Raw genomic sequence first — 23383 nt, forward strand, 5'->3', positions numbered from 1 at the left:
AGTTGTATGCTTTGGTTTGTAGCATAAACAGTTGCACAAGGATTCATTGGCAACCTTCCCTTCACTAAGGAGGCTATCAGCTAAATGTCACAGATGTGTCTGGGTCTTGCCAAGAGCTGGAAATGTACTGGGAAAATTCTGAAAATGCCCTCAATTAAAAAAAAAAAAAAAAAAGAAGCTCTCAAGGATGTGGACATGTGCTAGCTGCAGCAGAGGATGGAGAATCTCTGAGCATATGGTCAGCATCTCTTCTTGCGCATTCCTTCCTACTCTGGACTCATCTTCCTCGCATAACAAGCTGTGCCTCTCTCCCCACTCGAAGTGAGGCTTCCTCCTTAGCAGCTCACTTCTTCCGTGTGGCTTGTAAAGCTGAGTTTTTCCTTCTAGGTAAGAGGATCACAAACACCATAAAAAATTAAAAATGCCCTAACCCCTTGACACCTTTGTTATAACCAAAGCAACAGCATGATCTTATTGCTGGAATGCTTGCCCTGCCTTCCCTCATCACTCATGATCACTTCATGGTTTAACTATAGCCTAATCCTGCAAACGCTTCCTACCCAGCAGAGCACTTACCAGTGCCTAAGTAGCCCACTGACATTGGTGGATTATTCCAGGTAGTATGTCCAAGGAAAGCTAAAGAAGTGTTTGTACCACTGGGCCATTTGGTTTGCAAGCTCTTGGGGGATATTATCTTTTGTTTATAAAGAATCGTGCACATGCACAGTGCTGTATAAATAATTAATGATAACAGAACTCACATCAAAGTAGCACATATGGGAATTTGTAGCACCGGCTTTCCTGGTTGCTAGAAGAAAAATCACAGAATTACAGAGTTTGGAGAAAGCCTCCTGATAGCATATCTGAGTTTGTGGAGTTCACCTCACTTTGGGAAAGTTTTCTCTTCCTTGGCACCAGGAGAAACATTGAAGGACCTTCACCTGGCAAGAAATGCATAGGAAGCATATTTTAAGTTAATCCAAAATCTGATTAATATCTCCCAAAGGTAAATTAAAGCTCTTATCACCCTGTCTAACCTTTAATTGCATAACACAAGAGGTCTGGATTTTATCAAACTATTGACTCTTTTTGTGTTAAGATTTCTTTGTCTTTCAGCAAAGTTGCACAAATTGTTCCTTGGTGAAGGCCTTAGGCAATAAAATGAAACTGCTAATTTTATTTCCAATGCACTCACCCTTTCTGTAACCAAATTTTTTTGTACTCTTTTCTCTCCGAAATGTGACAGAATGAATCTGAATGGATCCAAGTTATCAAACATAAATAAAAGGTTAAACCAGGGAAAGCAAACACGCAAGCAAAAACAGAGCTGAGAGGCCACAGGAGCTTGGAGCTCTATGTGATGATCTAATATAACTTCTGGATTAAAGAGAAAAGCAAAAGACATCCTTTTTTAATAGATTGAGAAGGAAAATAAACCTAAAGTACTTGTTAGAACATAGTTCCCTCTTGACTTCAGACGCAACAGATGGTTTCTGATTCCAAGCATTCATGAGAATGAGCCTTTCTGTAAAGATATTGAATATGTCACGGTCATACATTTCTCAGGCTTACATCACCCGTTACTCAGAGGGAAGTTCACCACTGAAGTGCAGTAGTCATGACGAAAGGTAGTTTCCTTCTCAGTAAGAACGTTTCTGTTTCCTTATGGGGAGGGTGGCATATGTACATTGTATTCAACTGCTGTGCTTTCCACAGGCTTTTGCAGACTAGACTGAATTCTGAGATTACTATGAATTTTTGTTGCACTGACAATGTCTTTGATTAGCAGGTAGAATATACTTTTCCACCTTCAAAGACTGCTTTAGCCGTCAAAACATGGAAGTCACTGGGCTACTTTCCATCTCCATGGAAACTATTCCATTTTGTACAGAATAATTTAATATTCAGTGGTTCAGAGAGTACAAAAGTGAACATGAATAACTACCTCTTGATTGGCTAATATCGATATTTCACTATTTTAAGGAAAAACTTGGAACACCACCCTCCTTCTGTCCTACTCTGCAAGTACCCTAAGCACCAGTTAATAGAAATACTTTTTCTTTCTCACTGATATAGTGAATGTTGAATAGATCTGACCAAAGTGAAGAGGACCAGTTGGAGGCATGGATGACACCCTGCTTCAGCAGAGACTACATCCTGGTGGCTCATGGCATTCTCTGAAGCAAGGTGCACAGGAAGAAGTTAATCTCTAGTCTTAGCTATTGAGTAAAAAGCAGGTCTTTGTCACCAGTACTTTGTAGCTTGCCCAACCTGGTAAGAATCCCTGAACATCTACAGGATAGGACATTCTCTCCTTGGGAGAAAGAAGCATCCACCTTCAGAGTCCCAAAGTTTCTGGAGTAGGAAACAGTCCATATGGCTCAGATCAAAGTGCTTCTGAGTATGCCCAGAAACAGAGATTTACTCGGGCAATCTTCTGCTTTGAGAAGTTAGTTGTCTGTGGATTTTAAGATGCTTTGTGTTAGATCTGGGGTGCACAGAGATTTTTCCATATCTAGTTTGCCCCCAAGTGAGGTACTTAAACATTTGTGTATCTGGAATGTAGGTGCTTCTTAAAATAGCATTCTGTTTTCAAATTGGCAGATAGGTCATTTGTATACATATATTTAAATGCACACAGTTTGAATCCATTCACACACACAGAAACACACAAGGTATATATATACATATATATATATATATATATACACACATAATATTTAAGCCACAATATATAAGATGTATTATATATACATAAAAAGTTTAACTCGATTCAGAAAAGCCAGTATTTTTCCTTTATTTCAGATTTTGCAAGACTGCTATATTGTGTTTATTCTTTAGCTGAAACAGAACGTGAAGGACTTCTTTTTGTAGAAAGAAACAAACCATAATTTATGTGGGAAGGATTTGTTAGGGTTTTTGGGTAAACCAAAATTCAAAAGAAGATAGCAAAAAAAAAAATCATGGAAGCTATTAAGTCTCTGTTTTCTCACAAATTTTTGTTTCACAAAAATATTTTCACAAACTTTGAAATCTGTGTGGAAACTTTTGCATCGGCTCTTGTGCAAATGCAGCAGTTAGGAGTATGACTGATGCAGAAGGAAGGGACAGATGCCTCCTGCACTTACCTTCAGATGTCTGCAAAATCTGCTGCAAAATATTGTCCATGAAGGTGTCAAGGCCTCGACAGTGTCCTTCCTCCTCATCAAGCCACTTACCTTTGTACATCTTCACAATAGACTGATAGATCTGTTGGTATTTCAAAAGCAGTTTCAAAATGACTCCAAAGGTGATATTCAAGATAATTGTGCCCAGTTGGGATCAGATTTTCAGAATGCATCAGTAAATCTCATCCTTTCTGGTACATTTTAACTAGGTCAGTGCTATTAACATTCTGGCCCTGGGTTATTTTGTCTGTGAGTTAAAAGAAACATCGAAATAGTAGCAACATCTTTCTCTGCGCTGTGTTGACCACATGCAACAACTATTTCACAATAATAAGAGCAGCTTTGTTGAAGTGAGCTTCATAAATTGACTGCACACCCTTAGGCCTGGTGACTTTTCTTTTGTAGGGAACTATTTCTTTTCTGTTCTCATTTCATTGTTTACTCCTACCATCTATTGTACACGAGAACTGTAGTCTGCTTGCTGGATACCTACCTACACTATTTCTAGTGCATCTGTAAACAATTCTCAACTTTATGAGTTATCATTGGGGTTGAGCTTTCAGCCATCAATAACCCTAGTGATATGACAACTGGGGACTTGGCTAAGGCTGTGTGTAAAAGCTGGGCAGAGTATAGTATAGTGTTGCATTTTGGACTGGTACACCTTTCTTGACAGGAAAAAAATTCTGCACTTCTTTTACTTTATATTTTGTTTCCGTATAGGAGGAAGTCAAGTTTGATTTGCAATAAATTATCATTTTGTGATAATACAATGCAAGAAAGTTCAGTTTAAGTACTTGGGTCATCACACTTTATTTGATCTAGCTAGCTGCATGGCTTGGGGATACAATACTGCATTAAACTCAGATTCTATTGAAGTCAACAGACAAACATCTACTGTCTTCAGCAGAGCCTGGATGGAGCTTAGTCTTTCAGTTTCAACAAAATCAGGTATATTTTAGGCAATAGGTAATTCAATTTTTGCACCACAGACAGGTATCACATTTTGATTTCTTTTTCCCTGCCATATTTAAATATGTCTTGTTTCCTTTGAACTACATATGAAGACCTTCTATCTTTAAACCTAAATAAATTTAAAAAACTCAAATCTGTCTCCAGCCCAGTTCAACTACAGTAAATTGGTGGTGGGGCAGGGGGTAGAAACAGGCCATTTTAAAACAAGGAATTAGACTACTTTGACTTTATTATTATTGCCCTTGCACATTTTTAAAAGGTACCAGTGGCTTATAAAAAAGAAACTCTATGCTGTACATATAATCACAAACAAAAGTAAATAAACAGGCTTAGGTGCTCTGTTTTAATACACAAAGATATTTTTAATATATTGTAGTAAGAGGCATAAACTGTTTCATCAGGGTCATTTTTCCTCTCATGTGTTGTGCGCTGTCGGATAAAACTTCATGGGTATTCCAGCTCCCCTAGATCCTGGTTATCATAAATAAAGGAAAGTTTGGCCCTTAAATAAGTTATATTTTCAGGTTAACAACCACTCTGTTTTTCTTTCCCTCTTCTCATAAATCAATTATTGAGGTCTATTTAATTAAGAACAGATTAGAAACATTTTCATTGTTGTTTTTTAAATTTCCTTTGTACTGAAGTGCTACGGAGTTAAAGCACCAAGCACAAAAGTGCACAGCCAACCATGACTAACTGCATAAAGCAAATAACAAGCTGTATGATCAAAAACGAAAGCCAGGCCATTCATGTGGAATAATAGAAATCATACCACCAAAACACTTCATACACGTCTCATCTACCAACATACACACTTGCTCAACTCATATCACGCCTCAGGAATGCAGTTACAAACAGAAAGGGACCTGCATGAGAGGTAAATACCCAGAGGGGAAGCCGCGTTTCCCTGTGCCTCATCCTGGCGGTACCTCACCCCTTTAGCTTGAGGTTCATTGGCTGTGGGGAGGAAAAGGCAGAGCAAGCTGTTACTCAGGACTTGCTTCTCTCCTTGCAGCTCTTCTGCAGATGTCCTTGGGGAGCTAAACCAAATATACGCGCCAAACACTGTTGCTCAGTGCAGATAACTTGCCCTGTTTGTGCTGGACAGCTGGTGAAGGACAGTCACTATCTGTTCCCACTGGGCACAGAACGATGTCCCCCCAAAGCACACAAAACCATCATGCAAATGTTGTATTCGGGGCTCTGACACAGTCCCTGTCTTCACCGTCATTAAGAATAACCTTCCACCCTCCTCTGATTTTTCTCAGGTGTTGCAAAGGCCATTCTTATTTGAGCAAAGGAAATCTTACCTGCTTACGGGGTGCAACTGAGAGTGAGTGTTTCTGGGAGAGATACTTACCAAGCACATTTTTTTTACATAGTGTTTTGAAATAAACAAACAAAAAACCAACCCTCTGCCTATTGGCTGGAAAACAAATCCAATTTTTTAACATTTTTTCTCAACTCTCACTGCAGAAAATGGGAAACTTTCTGCTCTTTCATGAGGAATTGGAGCAGGCCAGAGAGACAAGAACAACAAGAAGCAGCCACCCACCAATAAAATGTGTGTAGTAATGTACTGGTAGAGAGATCAAGGGCTTTGCAAAAACTTTAGGAAGAATTCGATTTCCTTGTCACTCCAGGCCAGGAAGGAGGAGATTTCATATTCCTGTAGTCATTCATCCCGACCACTCCGCTACTGATTTTTAAAATCTGTTGTGGCTCAGCCCTTTCCTCATGCTTCAGAAGGGAGAGATGGCAGAGGGAACAAGAGCTCCTGAGGTTCCTCTCTACTGGTTATCCAAAGACCCTTTAAAAATGCTGCTGATGAGCAATACATCTTTTAAATCCTATAACTTTGATCAGGGGAAAATATATGCCTGCATAATTGTCTCTTGAATTCAGTAGGGACTCTAGCTGAGGGATAAATTCAGCTCCATTGTAAATGGAATGCTGGGATGGCTGGTGACAGAAATCTGGACCCTCTTCTCCAGCTCTACGGCCCCAATGCTGCTGCGTTTTGCATTCATTGAAAGCAGCACATCTGTCCCTTTGGAAATCAGTGCTATGTGTTTCAGTGTGAGAACAGAAACTTTCAGAGTGTGTTGAGTTGTTGACAGGCCAGTGTGCAATTGGAGATGGTAACTCAGATATAAAATTAAAGGTGCAATTTCTCGTCCTTCAAGTCATAGCAGATCCCTCCCATTCACTCAGTGATGAGCCTTTTCCTGTGCAAGTTCTTAATTCACTGACCCCAAGAAGCTGTTGAGAAGATTTTCTGAGATGATACCTGAGGGTCCTATTTTCCCCTGATTAATCAGTGTTAAAGGTCCAGAACTGATGACTGTAGTGCCCTCTGCTAGATATGCAGACTGACTATCCTAAGCCTTGTTCCTTATTCCTGCCTTATTCCTAAGAACCAGTTTGCACCTCAGATCCACATATGTCAAATATGGCATTTGCTCATCTTTCAAAGTGCTCTGAGACGCAGGATGAGAGGTGTGGGATGAATGCTAAACAGGGAACTAAACTATTCTCAGTGTTTTGCAAACAGAAGTTTGACAAAAAAGCCTGTACCTCAAAGAAAGTATAATCTAAACAATAATAATAATAAAAAAATACTAACTTCCTGTAAGAAAAGTAAACAACTCTTTTAGAACTAATAATAACATTCAAACATACTGATACTTTTCCAGCATTCATCATTAGATAATTATTAAACAAAAGTAAATACAAAGTTTGCTCTTTCCACATGCTCCTGTTCACAAACTCTTATTTAATTTTAGGAAGCAAAATCAGAAAAAAAATCAGGTTACTGAAGGAAAATAAAGTGGGTTTTAGATTTTTGGACTTAAGTGCTCCCCAGCAGCTTTCAGATGCTGCCAACTCAGGAACTAAGAGGAACAGCTGTGAACCAACAAGACCAAATATCAGACGCAAGTCCAATGGCTGCTGCAACACCTCTGGTGCAAGAATTTTCCTCAGGCTCTTGGGAGGTTAGTAGTGATAATGCCAAACTACATTTAAAGTGTATTTCAACATATGTGTGTGTGAATACTGCAGGATTTTCTTTGAGAAACTTCTCATGTGTGATATGCAAGTGGACAGACTGAAAGTTTTTCATTGAGACAGGAACTTTGGAGTGCCTTATTGACACCAAAGTGACGCCACGGAGCTCAGGTGCAGTTTCTTGATACCATACTGAGGTCTCTGTGATTCCGTCCATACCTGTAGGGAGCAGGAACTCTTCCTTCAAATTTATGCCAGGAAAAGCTCTGTCTTAACCCTCATTGGAGCTTCTTCAGCGAGGTTTTTAACCTGTGGCTTGGGAGGTGCTTTAAAACTGCTGTCTGGGTGCACTTTACCTCAGGCTGCACAGAACTTTCTGACTTGTCATTATGACAACTATTAGTCAACCTTGCATTTCAAAAATAGAAATCCTGCTACCATATGACCCTCCTCCTCCAATCTGCTCCATGTTTCTATAATTTTGAGAAAAAAAGAGTGAGCCCTCCAACTCAGTTACTTTCCTTGTTTTTTTGTCAGAGTCAGAATCAAGCATGCTTCTGATCAGCAAGAGGACCTGAGATGTTACAGTTTCATAGAGATGATCTTTCTTTACTGTTGTCTTGATTGGAGCGGCTGAATGAGAGAGAGCTGGTTGCATGCATTTTGTTGCAATTTGCTCATTTGGAGTGAGGCAAGCACTTTGCTGCTCTCCACATACACTGGAGCAAGCCTGGCACTCAATGAAGAGGCCACCTGCAACAAAACTAATCTGAAGTTTACTGGGCACATTTTTGTGGCTGTACCTTGACCTTCTGAGCAAAACAAGGTTTTCTCTGCAGTGGTGGGACAGGGAACATACCACGGAGGTTCTGTTAATGCCAGGGAGACCGTGTTGCCGGTCTCCTAGTCACATTCTTTCCAGCAAGCTCCGCCTCTCGCCCTTAGGACAGAGCTGTCAAAGAATGGATTTGCCTCTTCCTTTTGTTCTTGTTCTCCATAGGAGGGGACAGTAATGCCATTTGTATTCTGCATACTGGCAGGTACTGCGAAAGCACAGACTGAGCCTCTCGAAGCTGGCTACTGAGGTGAAGGAGCAGTAGAATTTCTGCTTCGGTTGCCAATTAGGCAGGTAACATATCCCTGAGAAAGAAGGTGTGCAAGAGCTAATTATTTTTGTACGCTGCTGCCTGAATAACTTGAGTCTGCCAGGTGCCAAATGCCTCTGGAAATCTCCCAGTTCCTGTGGGAACTTAAAGGTTCAGCTCATTGCTGACTCTTTTATGGAGTCAGACCCTAGAAAACTGAAAACTTTTTGCGCAAAGGCTCCTCATCTGCTGCGGGAGAGTGAATCATACCCATGAGAAATGTGAAGTAGAAGAAAGGACTCCAAATATTTAGTGACCACTGATTCTGTAAGAGCGTCATGCATGCTACCCTGAAAGCCTGTCCCAGAGGTGAATCAATGCCACTCTACCTTGCACCATTTCCTTACATTGCTGTTTGTCTGCTTTCCTGCGTGAGTCACTTGGGTTGTGATCCCTGGTTTACATGCTTCTAAAATCTTCTGCAATGTTGTTGTGACTGTTATGCAGTTGGTAGAAGGTTTGTGTGTTTATTGCATTAGGTTTACACAAAATAAAATATCTGTATTTTGGATAAATAAATTACTTAAATACTAGGGTGACTGGTCTAACGCAGTAGGGTTGTAGAAGGTGGTGGCACGGGGAAAGGCAGGTTGAACTCTGGCTTTGGCATGGTAGCTAGTCATTCATTAGTTTGTAATTGGGTTTTTTTCACTTCATTCTCTTAGTTTTCTACCTGTGAATGATAAAGAAAGAGACGACACTGTCATTGTACACATGAACTGATGTGGTTTTACTGCATTTGGCCACACACTTAAAAGAAATATGCCGGTACAGAGCAGCCACAGGTCTTATCTCTGCTGCCACTGCTTTCACAAAAGAATGATCTTTACATCAAGAGTTTTCCATCCTTGGCTTGATAACATTGCAGTCCTACTTTTTGCTGTTGGTCCGAATGCAGAGATTAAAAACACTCAGTTGATGCAAACGGTGGGTTGATACAACACACAGAATGGGGTGAAGATGTGCTTCACACAACAGAGAGCAGAATTGAAGGGGAAAATGTTGCCCGGAGGCAAGACGCCTCTTTAATCGGTTATGGCAAGGAAAATCAGATACCATATCTGCTTTTTTCCTGGAGTATATCAAGACTGATCATAACTAACATCTGTTCATGTTAAGCAAATACTTGTCATGATTTAAACTTCTGTTTGCATACAACTCTGAGTAGTGCATCTTAAAGTCATACATATTCATATAGAATGAAGAATGCATAATGTCTGCATAGAAAGATAAGCTGTATGACTATATATGAAGACAACAACTACAATTCTCACAGCACTGTCATTGGTTAATTTTAAAATATTCAAGCATTATTTAAAAAACAGTAAGCTGAACTTAAAACTACACTACGAAAAAAATGTATAACTGAACCAATGCTGACTTGTTTTCCTCAATATTATTAAATTTTTAAAGTTTCCCTTCTTTTTCTAACGCTTTTTGTTAATTAGTTGTTATTTTAACCTCCAGTAACATGATCAGACTTCTTCTGCCTCTGGGCAACTGCATTATGCTCTGATCTCGAGTTCTAAGGGAAATGTTCAATTTTATTTTTTTCCACAGTTGAATAAACAGTACCATGTATACTATCTCTTGTGTTAGAATAGTGTTGTCTTCACATAAGACTCAAATAATGGTATTAGTCATTCATTTCCTTGTACACATACACCCTATTGCGTGTTGACAGGTTTATAAGGATGCAGTGGCAGCCGTGGGTGCTGGGAAGCTCCTAGACGACAGCCTTTGAATCCTTGCAGTCCTGAGCAATGGTGCCTGAGTTAGTCTGTTTATTGTCTGCTTTCTCTCCCAGATGCTTGACTTGTCTGAAAGATTAATACATTAACAAGAGTGGTAAGGTCCAGGGTTGCACATTTTTAAGACATGTTTATTACCAGATGGCACGTGAGATTCAAAGGTCACTGTGGAAGGTAACATTTTGAAGTGAAACAACAATATTTATGTTCAAATACTACACTGATGAGATCATAGTGAAAAATGTTTCTGATTAAATTAGTTTATAAATACCACAATATATCTATTGAATATTCCAAATGCCACTTTTAGTCTTCTTTCTTTTATTCTGTTACTTCCTAATTCATTTAGTAACACAAGACTACCTTCTCACATAAACAGACCGGCAGCTGGAAAAAAACTCTCTGCTGGACAGACAATCCCACTTTCTTAAATAATTGAAAATCCAGTGTGAAATCTGGTTCTATTGTCTACTACTTAAAGCTAATATTTCATATAAGAGTTTTTTAAGACCTGAAAGAAATTTTAACTTTTAGATTCTCTAGGGTAAAATTCATCTTGCAGACATAAGGACTTATTGGCAGATAGCTATCCTTATGTACAGGCAGTATCATGTGCTACAGGACATTTGACAAAAATCATGTTATGCTACTTACACAGAAACCATACAATGAAAAGAAAATCCTTTTCACTTAGGATTTTCTTAGGAGGACTGACTTCTCATAGCTCATTAGTAAACATTATCAGTAATGCTAAACCTGAAATCTTGTTTATCCTCTCAAATTGTCAAAAACTGTATGTAAATTCCAGAGGAAATAGTTTTGCACAGGTTTAAAAGGGCAACTAAGCTCTTAATTAACATTTCTTATCTACCACACCACACAGGCATTAAAATGCAGAGGATTTAAATGTTACTTACTTTTCATGTGATCCATTTTCAACTTTCATAGCCCCTTCCACTGGATCCAGTCCTTGTTCTGAAAACTGTTTCAAGGCACTTAACGCTGCCTAAAGAAAAAATGCGTTGTCAAAAAACCCACTGACACAACTGACACCAAACAAAGGTGTGTATTTTGATATTGTAGCTTTAAATGATTTCTTATGTATTGAAGCCATTCAGGCTACAGAGCTAACAGAGTGGGTAGGTAACAGTTCCATGAAAAACAGCTCTGCTTGTGCATGGGATTGAGAATATCTTCTTCTTCCCTGGTATATGAGTGACTTCCATTTGTGCTGCATCACCTCCATGAAGAACATGATATGTTTTTAGGATTCTTGCCTCTCCGGCTTGTAAAATCTCTCCAGCTTCCCCACGTGCTTTCCTAGAGACCACACTTTCCGGAGCTCCTACAGACAACCTTGTCTTGCAGATGATTGTAGAAGGTGTGAGCAAGAGGAAGAGGGTCAGCAGGACACTACCCACACTCCAAGGCTGGATGTCGAACAACGAACAGACTAATGTCTTATACATTGGTAGTGACATGCTAAACACAGTGACCCAATATGAGATGATTATGAAGCATCAGCAATAGAAGAATGATCAATTTTCAGCTGATGCTTTTCTGCGCAATGCATTCTTTATTGACCAGCTTCTCTCTCATCTTCATGAGCCCTGCTTTAGGACTCAAAATTGTTCTTCTCTCCCCCCTAACTGCTTTGGTAAAAGGCAAATGATTTTTTGTAATTAATTTAGCAAAGGTTGATTATGAAACTCTCCGGCACCACATGGCTGACTTTGAAAACACACCGAGCACAACAAAAAAAATAGTTGAGGTCAGTTCTGTCTTGAAGGTGAAATGCAAAGCACAACTGAAAAACAGATTTTTCTCTTTTAATCATTCCCACCTAAGATGCATTCAGAACTAATCACAGGGGGAAAAACAAGCTAACTTTTCACAGACACTGTCAGCTAAGGCAACATCTCAAACACTGGAACTGACTGCAGGCCCTATGGCACTATTCTTCACAGTGAGGCAAAACCCACTGTTTGGAAAATGGGAAGTAGCTCTGTTCTTAATTGTTGGGACAGAAAGAATCCATGTCTCTATCTTCATTTCCCATTCCTCTCAGAGAGCAGGAACTCTGGAGCAGGAGCTGCCCTTGTAATGAAGTACTAGATTTGCTTTTGTACTAATTATTTACATGGATTCTCTCAACAGCTCCTTCCCTTGAAAGGTATGTTTATACAACTTAAAAATGATTAGACAATGTGTATTTTGGGGGGATGAATAACAGCACAAAAATTGCCAGCCTGCCCTAAAGTAAAGGACCACCTGCCCCAGATTTGTCTATGGTAATGACTAGCTGCTAAAGCTTCAGAAGGCTGTACAAGGTACACCCATAATGCATGAAGATGGACTCTTTCTAGTCTGTCGAGTTCTACGGTTTTTCCCTAGCTAAACATTTTATGAAGCATCTTGGTAAACCTCAGATTAACACTGTTAATTACACATCCACTCTACTTTTAGCATGTGTTCTGGGCTCCCTGTATCTGACAGCTAACTTGCTCTCTCCTTGCTCCTTCTTCCCATCCAGTTACATAATTTTCCCCTTTATCTTGAAATCTCTGCTGCCCACATCTTTCTTTTTATCTTTTTCCATGCTATAGCTAAGGGCTGAGCCTCAGCTTCATGTCAATAACAACTTCCACTACAGGATCTTTCACTTTTATCACCCACTGAGTTCCCCAGTGAATGAATTCTCCCTTTCCTCATTTCTTCTGGTTTTCTTGACATATTGACATATTCGCATTTTTTTATAACAGCTCTTTCTCTACCACCTCATTGTGTCCCTTGTAGTTCTAGAAGTGCATTCTCAACTCCTGTAAGCTCTAATCGCCGTCTGCCTTTCCATCCTCGATCTTGACTGCACAGCAAAATCACTGTTCAACCCAAATAATTTCTCCCAGTGGCAACAAGGGTTTTCATCTACTCGCCTCTCAACTTCTTTGTTTGTTCCAGTAGCTCGACACATTTCTTCATCCCAATTTCTCTCCTCTCCTCCTCTCCCTGGGTTCCTTTTCATCACAATGCAAGCACTACTCATCATGCAAGGAAGGGGAGTGATTTGAGCTCCTGTGCTTCTTTGCACAGGACTGCTTCTCTATTGCACTTTTGTTGGTCATGGGTTAGCAACCATGAGAACCAAACAATTGAACGGGTAGGGACCAGCACACAAGAATTTCCTGTCTTCTCATACCCATTCTTCCTGATGCACATTAGCAAAACAATCAGGATCTACTTTCTTCTTATATACGGTAATCAAAAAATCATTACCAGGTAGCACTGCAAGGAGAGAAGGAAGCTGAGACATCTGCTCCTCCTTACACAGTTTAACTGCTCCCTCATCTGTTTTTGAACCCACCTTGTTTTCTTTTGTATATCCATTCTTAGCCCCTGGGTCTGATATGTGAATTGTAAACTTGTCATGGAAGAACTATTTGTTCGGGTTTTTTGTTTATACAGTAGCTTGGACGAAAAGACCCTGATCGTAGCTGGTAAAAAGTAGAGCCAAGTAATGTTTCATTCAAGATTAGACCACAGGTTGATCATATGATACGCAGAACAGTCTGATCTTGATCAGTGGTCACTGAAACGCCCAAATCATCAAGAGATTAATTAGACCAACCCAAACTTCCTAATTCCTTTCTAGAATTGCTCTGAATATGAGTACATCTGTTACTTACAACTGTTTTACTCATAGAACTGGCTATTCCAAGGCATACCACATAAATTACAGAGCAGCTTTCAGGGTTGTTTTCCAGAAATACTGCTTTGGAACTTCCTGGAGGAGTATTAGCCACTATCTCAATAGAAAGAGATCATGAGGGCATCTCTTCTCTTCTAACAGCAAGCGAAGAAGTACTACAATATAAAATAATGAGGTCTTTGCCTGTAAGCATGGATCATTACTGTATGGGTGTCAAGGAAGTAAATATGGAACAATTAGAGGAAATGTATAAAATGAAGGTGTGATTCAAGGTGTTTAATGATAACCATGTTTAAAACCAACAGAACATCCAAATCCTAATGCTTGCAACATGGTGCATTCTCATTTCTCTATATCTCGCCCTTCTTCAAGCCATGCCCTTCCCAAACTGAAGTGTGATATAAAAGACAAGATCTCAGGTCTATTGTATTTCTGAAACCAAATATCAGAGGGAGAAAGCAGCAGGAAAGCAGTCCTGTGCCTGTATCCTTGATATTCCAAGTAGAGGTGTCGGGGTGTTTGCATGAGCACTGTTGAAAAGCCAGCCCTTTACAGTGTCCCTCATTGCTGGGCTTCTCACCTTTGCTGCTCTGGAAGCCGCCAATCTCTTCAAAAGCTCATGCTTCTCACTACCGAGTCCCCACTCCCCACATCCTCTGCCTTAGTCCCACGTCTTTCCCAAGCGACTCCAGTGCCCCTGGTCTTCTCCCTACTGTCCACACCAGTGCTCTGATTTCTTTTACAGCAGAGGTGATCACCTCTACTTCTTCACAAATATTCCCCTACCCAGGCCCCTGTTTTTTCATGCTGCTAAATGCTCTCCCACCCAAGACCCCCAGCTGCTCCCAGCTCCCAGAGTTAAATTTTCCTTCCCCAAGTCCTTCCAATGTCCTACACCTCACAGTCCCTCTTTTTCTTCCGGTTTCCTAATGTGTTCCAGGTTTATATGAGATCTGAGTTCTTTTTCATGGAACCATGTCTCTCTGTAAGATACCTGTGGGGGAAGCCTAAATACTTATATCCCTACTTTCACAACAACATTTGAATTTTGGGAAAATTTCTTTCCTTTTTAAAATGTCCATTCATGGGAATGTGACTGAAGGGCAGCAGATGAATGGCAGAGAGCCTTGCAGTGTCTTTAAAACTCCCCCTTTTCTTTCTTCCATGGCCTGCTTACATTTGGAAGGATCAGCAAAGCTGAGAGAAGCTGGTAAGTAAACAATACTTTGGACCTTAATAGATGTCCTTAATGTTTCTCCTCTCCCCGTCGTGACCCTAGACAGACATGAAGATGCTGGATTCAGGAAGGAAGCTGGTAGCTGAGAGGCTGTGACCTGAATAGTCAGTACAGTGACACAGAGCCCAAGTAAACTGCAATGAAGAAGACTTACAAGCAGACACCGGGCTAATTTAATCCATGATTCAATTCTATTAGTCCCAACAGATTTACGCCACTTGGCTTAAATATAACTTGTGAATGGCAGATAACTTAGGTTAAATGAAAAGGAAAGAAAAGAATGGAACATTTGACAGTGAATCTGGTGAACAATTTCCTCTTTTAAAGGCTCAACACTTCCTTCCATTGATATTTTTCTTACAATAGAGCATCTGCACAGATACAGAGAATTTTTTCTCTCCCCCAGAAGATTTTACAACTGTTTTGTGAGTGAAGCCCCATAGGTTACAGAACAGATGTCCTTACACATTTCTTGTATCACTTGTTTTCTGTGTAGCTACAACAGTGCCAAAAATACGATGCCAACAGGATGCACCGCACTGCTAGCTGTTTGTCTTGGCTACCATTTCCATTATTAGTTTACGTGTGTATCAGGATGGGGATGGATGTTTCCAGTCATTTTTTAGCTTTCCTCAAGTCAATTGGCAATTAGTAAATAGCATTGAAACTTGTGAATATTCTTCCTGTTTCTCTCTCTGGGGATTAAGCGTCTTATAATGACCATCTAGTAACATTAGATCATTCTTTCAGCAAGAACAGCAGACAAGCACTACACTAGCCCAAGTGCTTTTAAGACCACATCCTCATGATAAAATTTGCACATGTTTGTTTTAGCACAGTATGTGGTTTGTGTTTTTCCTCTTAAATCTATACTACGTTTCAGATTATTCCATCAAGCTGAAAATTGTAAAAGTTTGTTATTCTCTGTGGCCCTTACAGTTGACTTTACCAAGGAGGTCTGAGACAATCCTAATAAACACACTGCTTGATACTGGTAGTTTACTAGTGATACGTCTCTTAACATCACTTTTCTAAGTATATAAAAAAAAACATATTCAGCTTGGCCTTAATAAGTGTTTTCTGAAGATATAAAATTATGGGCAGAAACATCAAAACCCTGAATTGAGTCAGGGTCCAGAGTAGGTCATAAAGGACAAGATTTTATTGTCTTTCATATCTGGGTATTAGTTCAAGGTTGAGTTTGCAGAGTGAAATGACTTAATGTGGTCATACTGCCTGTAGCCACATGCCATATACATGAACAAGTCTCAGGCTGTGCCCAAGTTTAGACTTGAGAAAATGCTTGCATGCCAGTTTAAAATGATAGACAGATCTACCTCTAGTCCTCAATTTCACTTGCAAACCAGAAGCCTAGACAACAGCAGAGTTAATGCATGAACTAAACTGGTGGCAAGAGTATTTACAATCAATGTTCATTTTTTTCTAAGCCAAGAGAAAAAATGCCCCCCAAATCAGGGAGGTTCTTCCCCTCTTCCTGACAACTGAGGCGTCAAAAGGCGATATCATCTGTGCAGTAACATTGCAGCAAAGCTGTCTGCATGAGATGCATTTCATGACTTTTTAATATGTGGATTTAAATTTCACATTTAAAGGCTATTGAAAAAAACCCAACCATATCACAGCTGTAGAGGCGAGTTTGAGGACTTAATGTCCCAAAGCTGAGCAACTATTTAAATTTGTATGTATTCAAAATTATTGTTCTTGGTGATGGGTTTTGCTTTCTCTTGATTAAGAAATTTTTGACCAAGCGTCCACCTAGCTTTAACTTGTCCACACCTAAAATGCATGCATACAGAAATGGACAAAGGGAAGATATATTTGCTTGTGTAGACTTACATAAATATATACAAAGTAGCTAAAATTTGACTTCTTAACATATCTATTTAATTCTTTTGGATTTACCAGGTTAGCTACATACAAGCTAAACAAAAACTAGTTGATGGGTATTGCAAATAAACCCTTTTCCCCCACAGCTTCTGTTGTAAATGAATTTACTATAACACAAGCAACAACTTCTGCTAGGAGTTTTCACCACTTTCCTCACAACGTGCCATTCTCCCTGGCTGATTAGATTTCATGTGAACCAATGGTAACATCTGTTTAAAAATTAAATTCAGAAAAGCTTTTCACACCGCACAATATAAACCTTAATTAAATGACTTTAAACCTTTTCCTCACACAGTTTATGATCTGCATGAAAAACACAGGGTTATAATCTGATTAACTCACGTAGTTTACATGGACATAGCATTTGCCAAACTGATTAATCTGCACAAAGGCATAGTCACCCGATAGGCACTACAATTAAGGCTACTGATTGCACCTGTCAAGAGAACCAGCTTGGAGGATAGGAGTCCACTATCTTCAAACAAAGAATGATGACTCACAGATGTATCTTAGAACAAGTCCCATGTAGTAGTTAATGCTACCCCCAGGCAACTCACGCAGCCAGAATTTAAATGACACACAATCCACATACAGCCTGACCTTGCCAGCTTTCCGGGGGTAATCCTAACGTAAGGATTAACTGTTCTTGAACAATTTTTCCAATATATTAAGCAGAGCTTCTATCAACAACAGCATGCATGTCACCTTCTTCCCCTAGTTTTGTCAGACACATGTACTGATTCCTCCATGCGTGATAATTTTCCAAGAAGTGAATGGAGTGAAAAACACTATTCAACATGGAATTTTATTTCCATAGGTTTCATCTTCAACAATTTAATTAAGTAAAGGGACTACTTGAGTTAACAGTAGAGAGTCGATTAGGCATAGCTTATTTTCGCATGTGAACCATCACACTAGAAATCTGACTGCCATTCTTGGGACTATGCAATACTTCCAGGAGTAATGAATGGCAAAGCATTCTCTCAAAACCCAAGAAAGAGCTGCATGATCATCTGGGATGACACAGTTGTACTGCTTTAATGGTGATGCAAGATTTTCTAGTCACAAAGAGAGAAAACCATGCTGAAAAGCACTTAATTTTTAAAATAATTAAAAGGTATGCTTTTGTATGAAGAGTATTTCATAAATAATACTGAAAATAAAACTTCATGAATTTAACAGTAATGTAAAAGATTAATCCAGCATGGAGAGGTTAGTCTGGTTGCCAAGTTTAGGTTGCATTCTTACTTGTGGGTGGGAACAAGAGAGGGAAGGATTGCTAAAAGATCTGTATGGGACTGTTCTTAAATCTGTATCTTCTCAGACTTCTCCCTCTTCACATATTCTCAACTGTGAGGAGCAACATTTTCAAGTGCTACCAAAATGCTAGCTTTTGCCCCCATGGCAATCTATGCTGGAAACCAGTAAGTTGGCACTTCTTCATGAACATCTCGACAAAGCTTTCAGGTTCCATGCCAGTATCTATCAAGGTGTGTCTATGTCCTCTAACGGTGAAGTGAGGTGCAAAAGTTCAGGCCCAGTATCAGCAGTTAAATCCTAATCAAGCCTCTTTTGTGTCAGATAATTTCTTTGTTTTTTCAGCATATATTCCTCAGCTCTGGTCTAGAAATCTGGAAGTTCTTTTAAGGTAAATTTACTTCTAAACTCAAAACTTCATATTTTATTCTTCAGTTGCTATAATTGAAAGAACAAAGGCAGAAAGAATCATGCATCATCACTTACGAACACAAAGAAAAATATTTTAAAATTACATTTCCAAGCATTTACATTACATATATAATAGAATGTCACTAGAGAGCAATTAATCTTAAATTAATCTTGCTTCTAATTTTGTATCCTCAGACAAAAGCTACTTAATGAACACTAACTTTCAGAAGGAGGTAGACATCTAAGTAATATAAGTGCTTTCAATAATTCAAGACTTCCAAAGGAGAGCATTTAAATGGCCAATAGTTGTACGGGTAGGTAGAGGTTTAAATCGTGCAAATAAGACAACACTCAAGCATGGCTGAGAAGCTGAAGACAAAAATTATAGGAGATTTTAAGAAACATGGCTTTAAACCTAAAACTGAAAACAGCAGAATGTATATCCTCAGGCAAAATCCTGCACCAGCAGGGAAGAAAGGTCATGAATCACTGTCTCTTTCATCACTGATGGCTGGAAAATATCCTTGTCAGCTGTGTTCTCAGAACAATTTGGTTTATTAAATTATTTATTTATAGGCATTTCTCCACATCACTGCCATAGATTTGCAAGTCCACTGTCATTAATCCTATCTGTATTGCAGGAGATTTTGACCTCTTGATTTTAAATAAGTGGATTGAGGTTCTCAGCTGCATAAGAGTTCACGGTGTCTTCTAAAATACACTGCAATAGGCGATCCTCTTCCATCTGTCTGACCTCCACAGTTCCATCCTGTTTTTTACATCACTACCACAAGCCTTCACTACATAGGTAGCAGTACATAAATGAGGCAAAGACCATGTCATTCCCCACCAGGGAATGGGTCCTGACCCATATTAATAGCATAGATGTAGTCACAACTGTTTTAACAAAAGGAGTAATCTCTAAACTGAGCTGTGTTTAAATAAAATGTAAGCATTTATTCTGTTATTTAAGTGTTTTTGTTACTTAAGTGTTTTTCTTAGGCAACTGCTCATGCAGAGTGGTCAAAAAATTGGATATTAAAAGATTTTTATGAATTCTCAAAGATCCACACCAAAATTAGTATTAAAAAAATTATCAAGTATTACTCAAAGCTTACTTCAACGTGGATACTCTTTTGCTTAGTAAGCTGAACTTGTAAAACACACTCACTAGCGTTTATATACTTTTTACCTCTCCTTGCAAATATCCTTTTCTTCATGAGACAAAAAGGCACTAGGGACCAGAGGTAGTTTTATTATTCCTGTTTTTAAAGAGAAGGAAACTGAAGTGAAGAGAGAGTGCATAAGCACATAAAGGGCTCACCTAAGGTCAGGCAATAAAAGGAAGAATCAGTTTTACTAGTTTACATGCATTTTACCATAGCCCAAGACAGACAGAGATTCTGGAAAAAAAGTATTTAATGATAGAAAATAAAAGAACAGTCTACACTGCAGACACAGTTTTAACTCAAATGCCTCATTCCTGTCACTGTCACCCAGCCAGCTATAATCTTCCCATTAATGCTAAACACTTTCCATGACATAGCGGAGAAAAAGACTCCCTTTTAGGAGAAGCAGATAGGTAAGAGCCACTAACAAATTTGTTTTGCTGGAATATTCTAAAGAGTACCTTTTTCCCCACAATGTTTTGCAAAAATACTTTATTTTTTCTTTAAAGATTGACATGTTTCTGTTTCTAAAGATCATACACTTTGCTTTAGACATGGGAGTAATTTCCTAAATATCAGATTGCTCGGTTTTAGCAATTTGACAATGAAAGAATGTTTGTTCTTTCATACCAAGACCATCGCCTTAGATTTTAAGTGCGTGTCAGTCTAAACATGACCAGAAACTTTGGTTTGAAGACAAAGGCAAGAGATTACAGTTAATGCAAAGGACTGCCCATTGGCTTCTTCAAGCAGCACATTATAGCTGGAACAATGTGGGAGTTTAGGGCTGCAGATTCTTGCATTACAGCCCATGTACTAAAGTGTATCATCTCTGCTTCTGTGTAACTCTACTCCTGTGGCCCACATATTGGCATTTGGAGGATACTTCCACCCTCAGAGCCGTAACAACCAAAGCCCCTCTTCTTTCTCCAAGTCTCATTTTACAAGCATGCATGTATGGCCAAAAAAGTACCAAATCTAGATTGACAGCTAAAAGCAATTATATTTAGCCTATATGGCATGTAATTAGAAATTTGAGCATTTCCAAAAGGAAAAAGTTTTTGATTCTGTATTTTTACACTGCATTAAATGGTATTTTTCTCCTAATTGAAGTTGATTTAAGTGAGGTCAGAGTCAGGCCCAAAAGCTACAGGTCGAACTCCTCATCTGAAGTAGTTTGTAATGTAATTTTGTCCTTGCTAACTGTTGACGGCTTGTCCTCATCCCATTTTAACCTACAACCATCAGCTCCTTTAATGGAAGTGTCTATAAAGATCTTCTCTAAAACATGCTTTTCCAGCACACTTAATGTCTTTTAATGTCTTTCCAATTAAATCCAGATGTGAAAAGCTTAAGGAACAGTTCTCAGGACTGAAAAAGATGACATAAATCTTGCAGCTGACAGAGATCCCACTGAGCTCAGTTGGGGAAACTCACAGAGGACTTCTTGTGGGCCAGAAAAGCTGCTGGGTATAAAGACAGATGTGTATACTCCTATTAAAAAAATTTAAATAAAAACTGACTCCTACAATGAGGTATCCACAATTATCAGGGACATTACTAACTCAATCCCTCAATGTGCTGAGCACATCCTGTGCGGTACAGATTTCCCTCATATTTTCAGGAAGTTTATCAGAGTTGAAGGGGGTCACATCTGTTTGGGAAAGAGCCCTTCACCTTTCAGGACTGCAGCTCAGTGTAGGGGCTCTTTCTGGAAAACATGGTCTGTCTTGGTCTCATACTGCTATTGATAGGGAGATAATGTACTCAGCAAAGCCAGACTCTAAATTTCTGCCCTCTCTCCTTTACCTCCTCCATCATCAGGTTAGTAGAATAAATTGTGGTTTCATTACAGAAGAGTCCCCAAATGTGCTATTAATTATAAATTCTTACCAATCTGATGGGAAACCGGGCATTGCTAGTAGCTGACTACCACTGGTGGGCAAGTGCTGTTTGTGCAGCTGTCAATTTGGGGTTTGTTTTGCTGTAATCACTTGTAGACTCTCAGGATTCTTTTATTTTTTTATTTTAACAACAGTAGATCATCTTATTTTGCCCCTCCCAAACTGGAAATGTGGGCTCAGCTCAAGCCACATCTTTCAGAGGGACAGGAAATAACCCCCACATACAGCTTGTATTAAAGAAAGCCTCTAGAAAACTGCCCAATGCTAATAGCTTTAATATTTTCCTATCCTCCTGCTACTTACTTACTTAAGAAATTGCCAAATTATCCAGACAGATCAATGATTTTTAAAGAGCTACATCCTCATGAGACACCAGAAAGAAAAAAAGGAAAAATGTTCGAGGATAGAAGAAAATGAAGATTAAGTTTAAGTACGTGTTCATTAGTGACAGAAACTTCAGTAGAGACTTTTTGGATAGTATTACTTCATTTCATTGCATTTTTCTAATGCCCATAGAAGGGATTCAGTACAGTTTGGTGTCATGAGTGAGTGTATGGAAACATGAAACTAGATACCTGAATTAAAGGACAATCTTACATACTCAAGTACAACAATAAGTGATCAAATATGGGATCTGGACAATAGTGCAGACCTAACACTGAAAGCAGTAGGCTCTTAAATACACGCACAAGAGCTCTTGAAGATAAAATTCCTGTGGTTCTCAACTTGCTTTATTTTCCACAATGGCCAGCACTTTTCAGACTATCACTCCTGCAGGGCTGAAGGCTCGATCTGACTCCCACCAAAATCAGTGCTTCGTGACCATCACTCAGGAGATACAAGGAATGCCCTTCCCTTGGAATGAGTTGCTGCCTCTGTGAGGATCCCACTCTTGGCTAGCTCAGGGAATGAGCTCAAATCTCCTGTGCTTTGCTGCCAGGGACCACCAGGCCAGCTCAGATTTATAGTTTTTTCTTTGCAGTTTTATGATACAAGAATGTTCACTTGTAATTACAACAGCATTTTGTTGGCTCCCTGCCTTCACTTGGGTATGCACAACACCATATCCTTCATTCCAGCCTTTTTATGTCAAGACACAAAATTTGAGAAGAAAAGTACATCAGAAGTATTACGAAGATGCTGGAGGTCTTGCTACTCCTCAAAGAGGGACTGGTACATACTTCCTGGTGGGGGACACGTGATCATCTGGATAGCACCCTGAACTAGAAGTCAGGAGGAGAGCTGGTCAAAATTCTTCCCCAGAAAAGCACTAAATCAAGAAACAAAACTTTCTATGAGAATATGTCAGTTTTCAGAAAGGGTTTTGTAGGTCCAGGATAGACTCTCCAGTCAATTCAAGTCACAATCACAGTCAAGCACCATACATAATGACTGGGCTAGCGACTATGCTTGGTGTGGCACATTCATGTACTCGTTGGTTCTTCTGTGTGAAAAAAAAAATCAAGAGGTCTCTAGTTCATTTCGAAGTGAATGAAAAGACTTGAACTCTTGATGTGTTTTGTGGGATAAAAAATCTGTTTCGTTTAAAAGACAGTGACTCTGCCACTAATCTGCTGTGTGACCTTGGAGAACCACTTTAGCTTTGCATTTTTCAGACATATACTTAGTTCCTCACTTTGAGACCATCAAGTACATTTCCATCACTTGTGGTATAAATTTTATTTTGTCATTTTTAGTAGAGGCATACACTTCTGAGGAAATTCCAGGTATTTTAGATACCATT

General features: G+C 39.2%; 1 protein-coding gene across 1 annotated transcript in view; it reads right to left on the reverse strand.

The window, feature by feature from the left end:
• Positions 1 to 9973: 9973 nt before the first annotated feature.
• The window catches only part of STAU2 (staufen double-stranded RNA binding protein 2), a 168398-nt gene continuing 154988 nt past the window's right edge, over positions 9974 to 23383 (reverse strand). The window contains exons 14-15 of the mRNA XM_086465158.1: positions 10965 to 11053; positions 9974 to 10116 (exon numbers count right to left, since the gene is read on the reverse strand). Of these exons, the coding sequence (XP_086321284.1) occupies positions 10023 to 10116; positions 10965 to 11053 (183 nt within the window). The 3' untranslated portion in view covers positions 9974 to 10022. The remainder of the gene's footprint in view (positions 10117 to 10964; positions 11054 to 23383) is intronic.

Source organism: Leptosomus discolor, chromosome 5, assembly GCF_034619465.1.
Source record: "Leptosomus discolor isolate bLepDis1 chromosome 5, bLepDis1.hap2, whole genome shotgun sequence".
NCBI classification, from domain to species: domain Eukaryota; kingdom Metazoa; phylum Chordata; class Aves; order Leptosomiformes; family Leptosomidae; genus Leptosomus; species Leptosomus discolor.